The sequence below is a fragment of the Xenopus tropicalis genome, chromosome 8 (assembly GCF_000004195.4).
Source record: "Xenopus tropicalis strain Nigerian chromosome 8, UCB_Xtro_10.0, whole genome shotgun sequence".
Classification (NCBI taxonomy): domain Eukaryota; kingdom Metazoa; phylum Chordata; class Amphibia; order Anura; family Pipidae; genus Xenopus; species Xenopus tropicalis.
Genome location: NC_030684.2, coordinates 135,581,535 through 135,599,435, shown reverse-complemented (window position 1 = coordinate 135,599,435; position 17,901 = coordinate 135,581,535). Strand labels below are relative to the sequence as shown.

The 17,901-nt window shown below is 41.0% G+C and overlaps 1 protein-coding gene across 2 annotated transcripts in view; it reads right to left on the bottom strand.

Annotated features, from left to right (window-relative positions):
* Positions 1-5,027: 5,027 nt before the first annotated feature.
* LOC101731445 (butyrophilin-like protein 10) overlaps positions 5,028-17,901 on the bottom strand; it is a 28,591-nt gene continuing 15,717 nt past the window's right edge. The window contains exons 7-8 of one of the 2 annotated variants that reach the window (XM_004919716.4): positions 8,444-8,470; positions 5,028-7,632 (exon numbers count right to left, since the gene is read on the bottom strand). In XM_004919716.4, coding sequence (XP_004919773.1) covers positions 7,625-7,632; positions 8,444-8,470 — 35 coding nt within the window. In that variant the 3' untranslated portion in view covers positions 5,028-7,624. The remainder of the gene's footprint in view (positions 7,633-8,443; positions 8,471-17,901) is intronic. The other variant, XM_031891206.1, reaches the window with a different exon arrangement.

Genomic DNA, 17,901 nt, shown 5'->3' with positions numbered 1-17,901 from the left:
AATATACAAGAGCCACAAATAACCTTTATATGGCCATGGAACCCCTCTGTGCCCTATAATATCCCTATATGTTACAATAGGGGGTACTTTATTCACTATATAATATACAGGAGCCACAAATAACCTTTATATGGCCATGGAACCCCTCTGTGACTTATAATATCCCTATATGTTACAATAGGGGGTACATTATTCACTATATAATATACAAGAGCCACAAATAACCTTTATATGGCCATGGAACCCCTCTGTGCCCTATAATATCCCTATATGTTACAATAGGGGGTACTTTATTCACTATATAATATACAGGAGCCACAAATAACCTTTATATGGCCATGGAACCCCTCTGTGACTTATAATATCCCTATATGTTACAATAGGGGGTACATTATTCACTATATAATATACAAGAGCCACAAATAACCTTTATATGGCCATGGAACCCCTCTGTGCCCTATAATATCCCTATATTTTACAATACGGGGGACTTTATTCACTATATAATATACAAGAGCCACAAATAACCTTTATATGGCCATGGAACTCCTCTGTGCCTTATAATATCCCTATATGTTACAATAGGGGGTACTTTATTCACTATATAATATACAGGAGCCACAAATAACCTTTATATGGCCATGGAACTCCTCTGTGACTTATAATATCCCTATATGTTACAATAGGGGGTACTTTATTCACTATATAATATACAGGAGCCACAAATACCCTTTATATGGCCATGGAACCCCTCTGTGCCTTATAATATCCCTATATGTTACAATAGGGGGTACTTTATTCACTATATAATATACAGGAGCCACAAATACCCTTTATATGGCCATGGAACTCCTCTGTGCCTTATAATATCCCTATATGTTACAATAGGGGGTACTTTATTCACTATATAATATACAGGAGCCACAAATAACCTTTATATGGCCATGGAACCCCTCTGTGCCTTATAATATCCCTATATGTTACAATAGGGGGTACTTTATTCACTATATAAATACAAGTTAAAGGGGATGCAAACTCAACAGTAACATTCTGCGTAATAAAAGACAACATGATTCCAAACAATTTTCCAATATCTGACAATTACATATACAGTGGTTTTAAAGTTTTTTTTGTACAAGCAATCGCTATGGAAAGCAATGTCTCTCTCCCTTTCTGCACTGCTGGTTCTGTCCTTAGAAACTATGTAGCTTTACATGCTTCTTCAAAGGTTTGTTAAACAGATGACTCCTGCTGTCAGGGCAGAGAACAGACACAACTGTTAAGGTTGATGGGAGAGGGATAGGGGGGCAATTTCTAGTGTTTTGTCATGTTACAAAATGTTTGGGTGACAAAACACTTCTATTACCCCAAAGCCAGTGCTAATGTACAGTGAATGTATAATGGGAAGTTGCTTAGATTCAGAATCTCTGTAATTATGCAAAATGTTATTTTTGGGTTTTCATTCCTATTAAGGTTGTAATCTCTCCAATAATAAACTCATTCTTTCCATGGGTGATTGGCCCAGCGGCGGGATTAACCACCTATAGCTGGGCATGTGGGTGTGGCATGAAGTTGTGTCCTGGGTGCTGCGTCTGGTGGGCTATTGCAGACAGTATTGTATAGAGATATACACTTGATTGGGCCACACAGCCCACCGGATGGTCAGCAGACATGAGTTTATGTAAGGTGCTTACCCAGCTATGTCTAGCTACGCAGTCTGGTCAGCACCGGGTGTTGACAATGTTACAGAATGCAATTCATTCTAATCCCCATCCCACCAACCCACCCCCTTTTTTATAGTAAGTATATTAAAAAAAAAAAAAATATATATATATATATATTATGTCGCAGCTGTATATTCTTCTCGGTTGGCAGTAGGTAAATGTTAGTTCTGGCTGTAGTCATGGCAGAACTTTTCAGCCTGACGGGCATTGAAAGTACAGTGCCTGGCTAAGAAGGTTTATTATGAAATATAATTTACTTAGGAGATGTTGATATCTGATTTTGGTTATTGTAATTCTGATTTGTAAATAAACGGCTGCGGCCTTTCTACATGCATTTCCATAGTCTGGTGTCAGTTATTGTGTATGATTCATTTATTTTTCAGTAATTATTTAGTGATAGGGTAGACGGGTAAGTATATGTGTAAATTTGGTACTCTATAATACATGCCTACTACTCCCATGAGTTACTGTTGGGGAATGTACTAAAAACCATTAGTGGAATAAACATGCAAAATGCTCATTTGTTTTTTAATTTTGTGCCAGTGCAATAATGCTTTTTCAACCCACAAAAGTAAGAAGTGACCCCCATCCTTCAGTGTGTGGCACTATGCAACATATATAATAATACTTCTTAGTGAAAAAGACATTTCTCCAACAAAAAAAAATCTCAATTTTAAAGCAAATTTAAAAAATGTGTCAAAAGTAGTTAAACCTCACAATGTTATAATCTTATAAATAGAATTTTACAACATAATTTCCTTCTTTCGACATTTCTTTCTATTGCTTACAACTTCACTTGTAACAATGTACTGTATGTTACTAATCACTTGTGTAAGATTATTGTGAAATATCTAGTACAAGTATGGGATCCCTTATCCAGAAACCCCTTATCCAGAAAGTTCCAAATTACAGAAAGACCATCTCCCATAGACTCCATTATAAGCAAATAATTCTAATTTTTTATTATAATTCATTTTTCTCTGTAATAATAAAACAGTACCTGTACTTGATCCCAACTAAGATATAATTACCCCTTATTGGGGGCAGAACAGCCCTATTGGGTTTATTTCATGGTTAAATGATTCCCTTTTCTCTGTAATAATAAAACAGTACCTGTACTTGATCCCAACTAAGATATAATTACCCCTTATTGGGGGCAGAACAGCCCTATTGGGTTTATTTAATGGTTAAATGATTCCCTTTTCTCTGTAATAATAAAACAGTACCTGTACTTGATCCCAACTAAGATATAATTACCCCTTATTGGGGGCAGAACAGCCCTATTGGGTTTATTTCATGGTTAAATGATTCCCTTTTCTCTGTAATAATAAAACAGTACCTGTACTTGATCCCAACTAAGATATAATTACCCCTTATTGGGGCAGAACAGCCCTATTTGGTTTATTTCATGGTAAAATGATTCCCTTTTCTCTGTAATAATAAAACAGTACCTGTACTTGATCCCAACTAAGATATAATTACCCCTTATTGGGACAGAACAGCCCTATTGGGTTTATTTAATGGTTAAATGATTCCCTTTTCTCTGTAATAATAAAGTAGTACCTGTACTTGATCCCAACTAAGATATAATTACCCCTTATTGGGGCAGAACAGCCCTATTTGGTTTATTTCATGGTAAAATGATTCCCTTTTCTCTGTAATAATAAAACAGTACCTGTACTTGATCCCAACTAAGATATAATTACCCCTTATTGGGGCAGAACAGCCCTATTGGGTTTATTTAATGGTTAAATGATTCCCTTTTCTCTGTAATAATAAAGTAGTACCTGTACTTGATCCCAACTAAGATATAATTACCCCTTATTGGGGGCAGAACAGCCCTATTGGGTTTATTTAATGGTTAAATGATTCCCTTTTCTCTGTAATAATAAAACAGTACCTGTACTTGATCCCAACTAAGATATAATTACCCCTTATTGGGGGCAGAACAGCCCTATTGGGTTTATTTAATGGTTAAATGATTCCCTTTTCTCTGTAATAATAAAACAGTACCTGTACTTGATCCCAACTAAGATATAATTACCCCTTATTGGGGCAGAACAGCCCTATTGGGTTTATTTAATGGTTAAATGATTCCCTTTTCTCTGTAATAATAAAACAGTACCTGTACTTGATCCCAACTAAAATATAATTACCCCTTATTGGGGCAGAACAGCCCTATTGGGTTTATTTAATGGTTAAATGATTCCCTTTTCTCTGTAATAATAAAACAGTACCTGTACTTGATCCCAACTAAGATATAATTACCCCTTATTGGGGGCAGAACAGCCCTATTGAGTTTATTTAATGGTTAAATGATTCCCTTTTCTCTGTAATAATAAAGTAGTACCTGTACTTGATCCCAACTAAGATATAATTACCCCTTATTGGGGGCAGAACAGCCCTATTGGGTTTATTTCATGGTTAAATGATTCCCTTTTCTCTGTAATAATAAAACAGTACCTGTACTTGATCCCAACTAAGATATAATTACCCCTTATTGGGGGCAGAACAGCCCTATTGGGTTTATTTAATGGTTAAATGATTCCCTTTTCTCTGTAATAATAAAACAGTACCTGTACTTGATCCCAACTAAGATATAATTACCCCTTATTGGGGGCAGAACAGCCCTATTGGGTTTATTTAATGGTTAAATGATTCCCTTTTCTCTGTAATAATAAAACAGTACCTGTACTTGATCCCAACTAAGATATAATTACCCCTTATTGGGGGCAAAACAGCCCTATTGGGTTTATTTAATGGTTAAATGATTCCCTTTTCTCTGTAATAATAAAGTAGTACCTGTACTTGATCCCAACTAAGATATAATTACCCCTTATTGGGGGCAGAACAGCCCTATTGGGTTTATTTAATGGTTAAATGATTCCCTTTTCTCTGTAATAATAAAACAGTACCTGTACTTGATCCCAACTAAGATATAATTACCCCTTATTGGGGGCAGAACAGCCCTATTGGGTTTATTTAATGGTTAAATGATTCCCTTTTCTCTGTAATAATAAAACAGTACCTGTACTTGATCCCAACTAAGATATAATTACCCCTTATTGGGGGCAGAACAGTCCTATTGGGTTTATTTAATGGTTAAATGATTCCCTTTTTTCTGTAATAATAAAACAGTACCTGTACTTGATCCCAACTAAGATATAATTACCCCTTATTGGGGGCAGAACAGCCCTATTGGGTTTATTTAATGGTTAAATGATTCCCTTTTCTCTGTAATAATAAAACAGTACCTGTACTTGATTCAAACTAAGATATAATGAATTCTTACTGAAGGCAAAACAATGCAAAACAATTTAATATTCTCACATTCATATACACATTTTCCATAACATACTGCCCAGTATATACAATAAGAACTTCACCTTTAAGGGTGTGGTGGGCCCTGCATCCCCCAGTTCAACCCTGATTACGCCCAACTTTGTGTCTTTCATGGCAGAGTTGGCATTATGTTTGATCATAATCATATATATAATAGTCATAACATTGGTACAAAATAACTATATATGAGAGAAAAAAAAGTTGCGTGTAAGCCAGCCCACCCAATATAGTAGCCCTAAGCTACATTACTAGGGAAGAAAAAAAATAAATAAATACATTTAGTTTCTGGAGAAACAACTCATTACTTGCTCCTAACGTTTTGCCAGTCTTGCCTAATTCGTTGCTGCTTCTTTGGAGAGTTCCGTTGTGGAGCTTCACTCACCAGACCCCATTGCTGTAATTGCTTCATACCTTGCTCCACTGTTTTAATCATTACCGAGGCGCCATTGCTCACAAAGATCAGTCTGGCGGGAAACCCCCATTTATAAACAATATTTGCAGTCCGTAAAATCGATGTAACCTGAATAAACACTCTCCTTTTCTGTAGCGTTGCCACTGACAAATCTTTAAAAATCTGGAGCTGCTGATATTGATCAGGGAGATCTTTATCTGAGCTGGGCAACATGGGGCTGATTCATCTGTTGGGCTCTCAGCAATATGGATGCAGGTTGTTGCTGTGAGGGAACATCAAGGAGCTGATGGAGTCCTTGTCCTGACAGAATTTTTAAACCTGCTTGATCAATACCTGGCTGATTTTCAACCAGATATTGCATGGGCAGGCCCCATATACAGGCCAATATGATATGTAGGACTGTGGGGGTGGTGACATTTAATTCTATACATTTTTTATTCTTAGGGTTGTTTCCCTTGGTTTTCTTTTTTTTTGTTTATTGCCCAACACAAAAGAAGGGGCAGCTGATAAGGAGCCCTACTGTGGGCTATGAGCAGGTTTGGGTCACTGGAAACATTTCTAGCAGGTTAACTCCCTATCTCTTAACTGGTCAGGGATTAAGGTAAATTCATAGGCTTACTCAGGCAATGGCCCACTGCAACCTGTGGGGTCCCGGGGAACCCCTGGGGGTAACTGATAGTTCCCCCTTTACCCTAAAGAGCAAGAGCTTCAATGGTGGGTTCTGATAAGCTCCTCTGGCTCATTGTGCACAGGCTGTGCCCCCCCACCCCCATCCAAAGCTGGTCCATATTTTATTTAAAAAAATAAATAAATAGGGGCGATATGATTTTGTGCTTACCTCTATAGCACAGAGACTCATTTACCCTGTGGTGGACAAAATGGGGAAAAGTCAAAAGTTTTATAGAGCAAAACGGATGCATTTCCCATGTAACAGCTGCCATTGGTTTTGCCCTTATACCTGTACAGTACTTTGTGTCATATATGATGCCTGATTTAAAGATGAACTGAGTGAGTGTGAGTGATCTGTAGAACTTTCCCCTTTCTCTTAAGTCCCATGATCAGATGAGGCAGAGCCATTAGGGGTGTATCCTGCAGCACATATTCCATTCACTGGGGCTGAGGGAACATTGCCATGAGTCCCATGATCAGATGGGGTACAGCCATTAGGGGTGTATCCTGCAGCACATATTCCATTCACTGGGGCTGAGGGAACATTGCCATGAGTCCCATGATCAGATGGGGTACAGCCATTAGGGGTGTATCCTGCAGCACATATTCCATTCACTGGGGCTGAGGGAACATTGCCATGAGTCCCATGATCAGATGAGGTAGAGCCATTAGGGGTGTATCCTGCAGCACATATTCCATTCACTGGGGCTGAGGGAACATTGCCATGAGTCCCATGATCAGATGAGGTAGAGCCATTAGGGGTGTATCCTGCAGCACATATTCCATTCACTGGGGCTGAGGGAACATTGCCATGAGTCCCATGATCAGATGGGGTACAGCCATTAGGGGTGTATCCTGCAGCACATATTCCATTCACTGGGGCTGAGGGAACATTGCCATGAGTCCCATGATCAGATGGGGTACAGCCATTAGGGGTGTATCCTGCAGCACATATTCCATTCACTGGGGCTGAGGGAACATTGCCATGAGTCCCATGATCAGATGAGGTACAGCCATTAGGGGTGTATCCTGCAGCACATATTCCATTCACTGGGGCTGAGGGAACATTGCCATGAATTTCATGATCAGATGAGGCAGAGCCATTAGGGGTGTATCCTGCAGCACATATTCCATTTACTGGGGCTGAGGGAACATTGCCATGAGTCCCATGATCAGATGGAGTACAGCCATTAGGGGTGTATCCTGCAGCACATATTCCATTCACTGGGGCTGGGGGAACATTGCCATGAGTCCCATGATCAGATGGGGTACAGCCATTAGGGGTGTATCCTGCAGCACATATTCCATTCACTGGGGCTGAGGGAACATTGCCATGAGTCCCATGATCAGATGGGGTACAGCCATTAGGGGTGTATCCTGCAGCACATATTCCATTCACTGGGGCTGAGGGAACATTGCCATGAGTTCCATGATCGGACGAGGCAGAGCCATTAGGGGTGTATCCTGCAGCACATAGTCAATTCACTGCAAATGAGGGAAATGAAATGTAATTAAGCAATTTATTACTTTACATTCTGTTTAATCAGCCAATAAATCTACATGTGCATTTCCATTTAAGAACCCCAATATGTAAGTGTTTAACCCAACTGGATAGGCTGGAGTCTGGCAGTGCTGTTGCACTTTCCCAGTGCTGAGGTACAATAATCTGATATAGCCCCAGTGTAGGGGCAGGGTTATTCAGCTTATACACACACAGTAATGTATAAAGCTCTAAAGCAAACCATGAGTAATACATAGGGCTTGGGGGGCTGCACTGAGCCCCAGTGTCTGGGAGATTCTGTTCCCACACCCACATACTCTGTATAATATTATCCCCTTGCAAAACTATTATGGCTCAAACTCCTAATTCCAACCCTCCCATTCATTTCAGAAAAAGGATGAGAGACCTTTAGGGCGAAGACACATGGGGCGATTAGTTGCCGTGACTTTTTAAGAAGTTGTGGCGACTAATCCCTCTTTAAATTTTTCAAATGTTGGTTAGTATGCAATTATGCATCTATATATAACAGAGTTGCATTATGCTGATTAGTGCTTGGCATTGTCCCTGTGGCACTGAGCGTATGTAATACACTTTGTATGGATACATTTGAAAGTCTATCCCTTATATGTGCTAAAACACATATGGGGGATAAACTGCTAAATAGCCTGCTTAATAACCCGCTGAATAACCCGCTGGCTAACCCGCTGGCTAAACACAGACTGTCGGACCCCATAGCTGCACTGAAGTTCCTGAAGCAGTAACAGTAAATAAGAGGACAGGGGAGCCATTACTCACAGTTACCCAGTGCCGCCAGGAGTTGTTCTGCAAATGAAGGGGGAGATCATGTTATTTATGTTTGGGGGTCGGAGAGACTCAAGAAAAGGGAGAATTGTTTTCATACTTACTGTAATTCTTCTTTCCTGGTCACTCTCCATATCAGCATTACAAGTGGGAGGTCCCTCCCACCCCCGCCTACAGCCCAGACTGTCCCTCCCTCTTAAAGCCTTTAAGTACACCCATAGGTACCCACCTACCTCATCTAATACCAAGCACCAGACTACAAAAGGGGTGGGAAATGCTGATATGGAGAGTGACCAGGAAAGGAGAATTACGGTAAGTATGAAAACAATTCTCCCTTTTCCTGGTCACTCCATATCAGCATTACAACTGGATCTACCAAGCCATGCTGAACCCAATTGGGTGGGAAAAATAACAGAGACAGAATGACTGCAAAATAATTAATTTAATGAGACAAAGGCAAGATGAGATCCAGAAGCAAAAGCATAACTACTGGATTCAGACAAGTCTAGCTGATAATGCTTGATGAAGGTCCTGGCTGAAGACCACAAAGCAACCTCAAAAATCTGCACAGGAGGAACTTCTGCCCATGCTGCCCAAGAAGTTGACATAGCCCTGGTCGAGTGTTCCTTCAAACCTTCCAGAGCTAGCTTGCCTTGGGCTTGATAAGCCTTCTCTATGCAGATTGAAATTTATCTACTGATGGTGGAAGTAGCAGCAGCCATACCTTTGCGACATCCTGGACACCGGAATGACAAACAACCTGTCAGACTTTCTGAAAGGACTTGAGACCTCCAGATAGTGCTTTAGACAATGAACTGGATCAGTCTTCTGCAATTCTTCCATATTCTGCACATCCAGGGAAAAAATAGGCAGAGATATCTCCCTTTTTAGGTGGAAGGTGGAAACCACCTTATGCGGGAATGACTTTTTGAGAACTACTATGTCATCAAGAAAAGAGATATGTCCTGGACTGCATGAAAGGGCTTGTAACTCTCCCACTCTACATGCCAATGCTATGGCCACTAGGATCAAAGTCTTTAGAGTGAAGAGCCAATTGGAAATGGATTCCAGGGGCTCAAAGGGCGGTTTGGACAGAGCCCTTAAAACCAGTGGGAGACTCCAAATAGGAGGACACTTGACCTCTGGAGGACGGACCTTGAGAGCTGCCACAAAGAACCTTTTGTCCACAGGATCTTCGGCCCAGGATCTTCCAGACAAGGCTGACAGCTCTGAGACATGAACCTTGAGGGTTCTGTACTGCAATCCTTTGTCCATACCTTCCTGTAAAAACTCCAAAATTTGGGAAAGGGACACTTTTTCCATTGGCAATTCATTCTGAAATTTTCAGAACAGAAATCTCCAAAATTCTGTAGTAAGCTGCAGGGGTGGTAGGCTTCCTAGCTTTAAACAAGGTGTCAACCACACACTGAGAGAAACCTAGCCCCGAAAGTCTTTTGCGCTTAACCTCCAAGCCTGAAGGGAAAGAGTAGACGACTTTGAATACAAAAGGGGGCCTTGATTCAGCAGATCTCTCCTCATGGGAAGAGGCCAAGGAGGAGCTATCACAAGCTTTAGAAGCAGTGGATACCACGGCCTGCAAGGCCAGTTTGGAGCCACCAGGACCAGTTCTGCCCTCCTAAATGACCTTCAAAAGGATTCTGGAAATCAGGGGAAAAGGAGGAAAAGCATAAGCCAGACTGATGACCAATCTTGGAGATTGTGCCCAATGTTCCCGGGCAAAAACTCCTGGAGAAAAAATTCGGAAGATGAGTGTTGAGATAAGTCGCCATAAGATCGACTTCCAGAGGACCCCACCTCCTGGTCAGCTTCTGAAAGACCTGCCGATTCAGATTCCACTCGTGACTCGATACAGAATTTCGACTCAGAAAGTCTGCTTACTGATTGTTCACTCTGGGCAATTATTCTGCCGCCAGAAGGAAGAGATTTTGGATATAATGAGTCAACACCACCTTTTTTTCTCTTGAATTGGGAAAGGAGGAGACTACAAATTGGTTGACTGGTGAAAAAGAAGTGAACTCAACCCGATAGCCTCTTCTTAACACATCCAGAACCCAACGATCTGGAGATGGAGGAATGCCAAACCTGAAGGAAGCCTCCCAGCCTTGCCCCAACCTCGCTGACTATGGATGGATAGTCAGGAAGACTTTTTGGATGACTGGGAAGATCTTGACTTGTCCCCTTTGGGAAAGATGGCTTGACCCCTTTTCCACGCAAAAGGTTTGAAACTCTCACTTGCCGAACTGGAAGATTGATGCGATGGCCTACCTCTTCCTGAACCATGAAAATTGGAGCCCCTAAAAGGAATGGTTCTTTGTTTCTTCTTTTCCTGAGGCAAGAAAAGGCTTTTACCTCCTGAAGCCTTAGAGATAACATCATCCAGCTTAGGGCCAAATAAGCGAAGACCCTCAAAAGGAAGTTTGCAAAGGCTCATCTTGAAAGAAATGTCAGCCGACCAGGATCTCAGCCAGAGAGCTCGACGAGCCAGGACTGAAATGGCCACAGATCGTGCTGCAAGCCTAGTGAGATCCACAGCACCTTCTGAGACAAAACCCACAACCAATTTTAATTGTGCCAGGCTTGAAGAGATCTCCTTCACATCAACACCCTCCGTTAAAGCTCTATCAATGCCATCAATCCAGAAAGACATGGCTTTGGCCAGTGAAACTAAGGCTACTGCCGGCTTGCATGGTCAAAAAACTCTTCCTCAGATCAGACTCCACTCATCTGTCCATAGGGTCTTTGAGGGCAAAACAGTCATCAATGGGAAGAGTAGTATTTTTTGGCTAGATGTATGACTGCCAGATCAATGGAGGGAACTCTAATCCAATCTTGGACTTCAAACTCCTTGAGAAACAAACAAAACCTTCTTCGCAGCCTTCTGCCACTCAGCCTTGATGTGATCAGAGACTTCCAGGAAGAGAGGAAAGGCTTGACGACTTCTAGTAGGGGTGGGCAGGACTTTAAGAGATTTAGAACTATCTGACTCCTGTTTCACTCCTAATGTCAAGTTGACTGCCTTGATCAAGGGAGAGACCAGAGAGAAATCAAAAGAATCCCAAGCTCCATCAGATTCTTCATCCAAATCCAAAGGATCCTCGGGAGGCATAGAAGCAGGAAAACAATCTTCACTGGAAGAATCATCAGAATCCCAGGTATGTCCCTGGGGTCAACTCCCAGCATCCAAGTATGGCTCAGACTCCACAGAAGGACAAGTAGAAGCTTTGCAAAAGTCTCTCCAACAAGAACTACAAAATTTCTTCCTCAGAAGTGGAGTATTATAACAACCCACACACTCGAGTGAAAACGGAGTCTTGGCTTTGACCTTGCATTTTTTGGAGAGATCCTTTTCTGGCAAGTTAAGAAAGCGAGAGAGAGAGACAGAAGTGAAAAGAAAACAGAAATGAAAAGGAAGGAGGGACCTACCTAGCTTGGAAGGCAGAGGCATTTGAGGCTGAGGAATCTATGATAAAGAGCAGAAGAACGCCAACTAAAAAAAACAAAAGCGATATGAGCACCTGAAAACAAGAACAAAACTCACTGCAGTCAAAAAACCTACCGACAAGAAGAAGAACAAAAAGAACCTCTTGAAGGGAAAAGAAAGCCCTCCGCGGCAAGAAGACTGGCTCAGACTTCCACAGAGACAGCACGAACGCTGAACGGGCAAAAAAATTTAAACCCGCAGGCCGGAAGGAGGCATCGGGGACCTCACTTCCACCCTTTGGAACACAAGTACGCAGACCGGAAGAAGACAGCGCTAAGCTTACTTCTGCCCTTTGGAATGCAAACCGCGCACGCAAGATGGCTACCGATGCGTGTCAGCTTGAAGAAAACCAAACCGAAGGAAGGATTTCCCGGCAACACGAGCGACCTCGAAGATCACCCCCATGTCACTACCTCTGGCTCCTGCTGAACCCTGAGGCCACAGAGTCTGACTGAGGACTAGCAAAGGAACGGACCCCGCTGCCTCCCAAACTTCTCAAGAATGGGGGAAAAACGGAATCTCTCTGCCTGATTCACCCAAGGAACATCTGTGCCCCTTAAGGAATAACCAAACTGCAGACAAGGACAGAAAAAAAAGACGAGGTAGGTGGGTACCTATGGGTGTACTTAAAGGCTTTGCGAGGGAGGGACAGTCTGGGCTGTAGGGGGGGTGGGAGGGGCCTCCCAGTTGTAATGCTGATATGGAGTGACCAGGAAAATGAGGTTGGAAATACAAATGGTGAGAAACCCACTGCCCAGAACCCACAGAAACTGCAGTGCTGCTGTGCAAATAGAAATATATAGAAAGTCACCCAATAACCCAATATCTGTTCTAATTCTTAGGGGCCCGGGGCCCGGCAGTGCTGCTGTGCAAATAGAAATATATAAAAAGTCACCCAATTACCCTCTAAGTTAAAGGATAAGTAAACTATAAAAAATATAATGTAAGATTTTTCGGGGGGCTTTTCCAGGCACTTCTGCCTTTTACATTCATTATTTGCCAGTTTCTGCCAGTTATTTAAAGGGGAGGTTCACCTTTGAGCTAACATTAAGTATGGTATAGAGAGGCCAGTTCTAAGCAACTTTTTAACTGGTTTCCATTATTTATTTTTTCATAGGTTTTTAACCATTTGCTTCTATTACTCTTTTCAATTTTCAAAATGGGGGTCACTGACCCAGACAGCCAAAATACTGTTGTTCTGTGAGGCTACACTTTTATTGTTACTTTTTTTTAATTATTTATCTATTCAGGTCCGCTCCTACTCATATCCCAGCTTCTCACTGAAACCACTCCACCACTGGTTGCTAGGGTAATTTAAACCCTGAACCCTAGAAACCCGACTGCTAAACTGGAGAGCTGCCTAACAAAAAGTGAAACATTTAAAAAAAACACAAATAAAAAATTAAGACCAACTGCAAATTGTCTTAGAATATCACTCTCTACATCATACTAAAAGTTAACTCAAAGGTGAACAACCCCTTTAACTGACAGTATAATGAATTTCATAACATCAGCAACACCTGCTGGTCAGTTCCTGTAACTACAGACAGAAAGATACTTTCAGAATGGAAGGGTTCTGATGTTTCTCTGCTCAGGAAGGAGATGGGAAAGGACATCTGGGGCCTCTGATCTCTTTCCTGAGCAAAGCAATTACCCACAAAAAGTTTCCAATCCAGAAATGCTGGAAATGTTAATCAAACAGCTCGGCCTGTACAAAGCGACATGGGGAGCACCTGTGACAAGACCTGGATCATTACTACTAGAGAGATGCTGAACCTTTAGGCTGGTGCAATAAGTTCAGTATATCAAATATTGGATTTCTGGCTATATTCATTTTTAAGGTTTAGTTCTCCTTTAAAATGTTATTCAACATACAAGACAGAAGAGTATAAAATTAGACAGTAGAGGTAGAAGAGGGAAAGTCACAGTAGTGAGAGAATACTGATAGGGTAAGATGGAAGGACTGAAGGAATAGGACTAATAGAAGATCGGCTTCCTTTAAAGTAGCTCAAAAAAAGTCAGTTTACACAAGGCAGTGCTCAGCGTTACTGTCATGTTATAATGTTATATCATGTTATAGCGGAACAGCAAAATTCCCATAGATAAGGCCAATCCCATTGTGTCAAATATGAGCCTCTCAGCCATAGGCAGATTTTAATGAAGGCTAGGCTAAGCCTGCCTAAACCAAATCATACATACAGCCTCACAGGCCTCACAAGCAGACTTTTTTCCAGAATTTTAGTTTAAAGCTTTTTAAAAGAAATAAAATGTGTAATTGTAATTCTGTAAATATCTCCCTACACAATTTCACTATCAGTGCCTGGCTCATAGCGTATCAGTGTATGACTCATAACATAAATTACTAATACTGAATCGGCACATTGGTTTATTCAATTCCAGCTTCAAAGTGTGTTTTTTTCTGCTTGTCTCATTTCTCAAGTCTCTGCTTTCTGCTTGTCTCATTTCTTGAGACTGTTTGTCATATGCAAAGTGCAGGGGGGGCACAGAAAGGGGGGTCAGTGCAGGGAAATGGTGATGTTATGGTGTGAGTGTATGTACCTCTAATCTGCCCCAGTCTGCGTGTATCAGCATGAGTTTGTCTGTTAAATACTGTATTTGTATGTTGTGTATATTTCTGGGAAACCCTCTGTATAAGGGGCATGGGGCAGCTTGCGGAAGACATTAAAGAAATAGTTGCCAAAAAGCAGTGATCCCCAAGTTAGCATCAATACCACACGTGGGGGTACATTCTCTCTATAATGTATCTATAGTAAGAATCAGAACAGTTATGGCTAGCAGCAGTTTAGTGCAGGGCTAATAACTGTAATAACTTGTTTGAACTTGCAGTGCATCTTATTTTTTTACTTAGATACCAAACTGTATCTGCAGCTTCAATGGTCAAGTGTAACCCCTGTATTCAATGGCTAGTGCGCACTGTTGAAAAAAAAATAGGCATATGTGAAGTAACATGTATTTACATCTCTATGGCCTTTTCAAACAATAGGTGTTTGTGTGGGCTTGCAAAAGATTGTTGTAAAAAATTAGTAAAATTGGCCTCCCCCAATGCAGAAACCACCCTCTGCCTATGCTCTCAGCCATGTCCTGTGTATGGTGTGTGTTTTCAATAATTCATCTTATGTTGATGTCAATAATCTCACTGAGAATAAATCCCATCTGGTCTGGGTGAGCCTTGTTTACTATTATAATGACTGCTGAAATGTAGAACTATAGAGCTCAGTGTAGTATTTTGTAAATTCCTTTTGGACTGTAAATCCCCACAATCCTCAGCGGTCTGGAGCTTTGGCCAATGGCAGTAATCACCCTGGCACAACCTCTCCAAATCAGGTTACAGCCTTAAGCCAATCCCCAAGGGCCATGGCGCACCCCCTAACTGGCACTAATGTCATCCACCCAGATATAGTATAGGATTTTTAATTAATTTTATTTAGAAAGTTTCTTATTTCCATGAGATAATGTTTATATTATATTTTCATGATAATTAATACATTACAGTATTAAGAAAAATATTTACTGTTTATATACAGTAAATGAGCTTCTCTACAGTGTTTATAGCACTTAAATGAGCTGGAGGGGAAATGTGATTTATGCTCTCTGCGCACCTACAGGATGGAACCTGTCTGTTACAAAATAGGAGATTTGTTGCCATGAAATAATATATTTAGTAAGTGCCGAAGGAACAGTTGTGAATATGTTCATGGTGTTTCTTTAAAAAAAAAAAAAAAAAAAGTTTTACAAAATAATACATCATTTATTTTATCCAATAAATGAATCCTGATTTGGATCCTTCCAATGCTGTAATAAATGTAATGTCACATATAGCTAAACTGATCACTTGATCTGCCGATGCTCCATGCCCACAGGTATACAGGGCGCTGGCAGATGGACTAGTGAAGCTCTGTAACCTCCTCTTCCCTCCCTGCAGTTCTGCTCATTCAAGCTATTGGCCGGCCCAACAGAACAGAGCATTGTAGCATCCACGTATATCCCTTGTTGTGTGTTATTTGTCCTGCATACTGAATGGCTGGAATCCTCAGGGCATCAGCCAATGAATAGCCACATTAATATGAAGTTTCCAAGACAAAACTAAGTATTACCTTTCCCCCTTTTCAGATTAAAATGAAGTCCAAATAGTAAAAAATACCCAGTAGAAGTCACCAATGAAAACGTCGAATCTCTTTGGGTAGAAATTTCAGTAGGGCTGAAGGTCACAAAGAAAATGATCATTGGTGTATGTTATAAACCACCCCGTATAGATGAGGGGGATGAGGCCCAGCTATTGTTGCAAATGGAGGAGGCTTCAAAACTGGGTCAAGTTGTTGTTATGGGGGACTTTAATTATCCGGACATTGACTGGAGTAATGGGGTGGCTAAGTCAGAAAAAGCTAGTAGGTTTGTAAATATGCTAAATGACAACTTTTTATTTCAGGCAGTTCAAGAACCCACTAGGAATGACGCTATTTTGGACCTGGTGATTTCTAATAATAATGAACTTATCTCTAACATTTGTGTGGGTGAGCATTTGGGGAACAGTGATCACAACATGGTCTCCTTTGAGATAATGCTGCAGAGACAGCGCTATAAGGGAGTAACTAAAACACTCAATTTTAGACGTGCAGACTTTGCCAGTATAAGGGCATCTCTGCAATGTGTCAACTGGGAAAGGCTTTTCATGGGGTTAGACACAGAAGGAAAATGGAACATCTTTAAAACATTGCTTTGTAGGTATACGCAACAGTATATCCCCCTAGTAAGCAAGGAGAGGCATCGCAAAGCAAAACCTTTATGGCTGAATAAAAGTGTTATTGTCGAGGTTGGTAAGAAAAAACGTGCTTTTAGGGCATTCAAGTTAGCTGGGACAGCAGAAACTTTCATCAGGTACAAGGAAGCAAATAAAGCATGCAAAAAAGCTATCAGGCAAGCTAAAATAGAGATGGAAAGGGATATTGCTGCTAGGAGTAAAAAGAATCCAAAATTATTTTTTAATTATGTGAATAGTAAAAAAATGAAGCAAGAAGGGGTGGGAACTTTATTATCACGGGGGGGTACGTTGGTTGATGAAAACGGGGAAAAAGCTGAAATTTTGAACTCTTATTTTTCATCTGTCTATACATCTGAGGAGCCAGATAATGAAGGCTTCCCTTGTAATATGCCCAGTTCTAGTAATTTAGCTACTGACGCATGGGTCACTCGGGAGGAAATTCAAAAGAGACTTGAACATGTAAAGGTAAACAAAGGTCCAGGGCCGGATGGGATTCATCCCAGGGTATTAAATGAGCTGAGCGCTGTGATTGCCAAACCTCTTCACTTAATTTTTCAGGATTCATTGAGGTCTGGCATGGTGCCAAGAGACTGGCGGATTGCTAATGTGGTGCCGTTATTTAAAAAGGGATCCCGTTCTCAGCCTGAAAACTATAGGCCTGTTAGTCTGACATCAGTAGTAGGAAAACTTTTGGAAGGGGTAATAAGGGATAGGGTACTTGAATACATTGCAGTTCACAATACTATTAGTTTGTGCCAGCATGGTTTTATGCGTAACAGATCTTGCCAGACTAATTTAGTTGCCTTTTATGAGGAGGTGAGTAGGAACCTTGATGCTGGAATGGCAGTTGATGTCATCTACTTGGACTTTGCTAAAGCGTTTGATACAGTACCTCACAGAAGGTTAATGATCAAATTAAGGAATATTGGCCTAGAACATAATATTTGTAATTGGATAGAGAACTGGCTGAAGGATAGAGTACAAAGAGTGGTTGTAAATGGAACATTTTCTAATTGGACCAGTGTGGTTAGTGGAGTACCGCAGGGGTCAGTCCTTGGGCCTTTGCTGTTTAACTTGTTTATTAATGACCTGGAGGTGGGCATAGACAGTATTGTTTCTATTTTTGCTGATGACACTAAATTGTGCAAAACTATAAGTTCCATGCAGGAT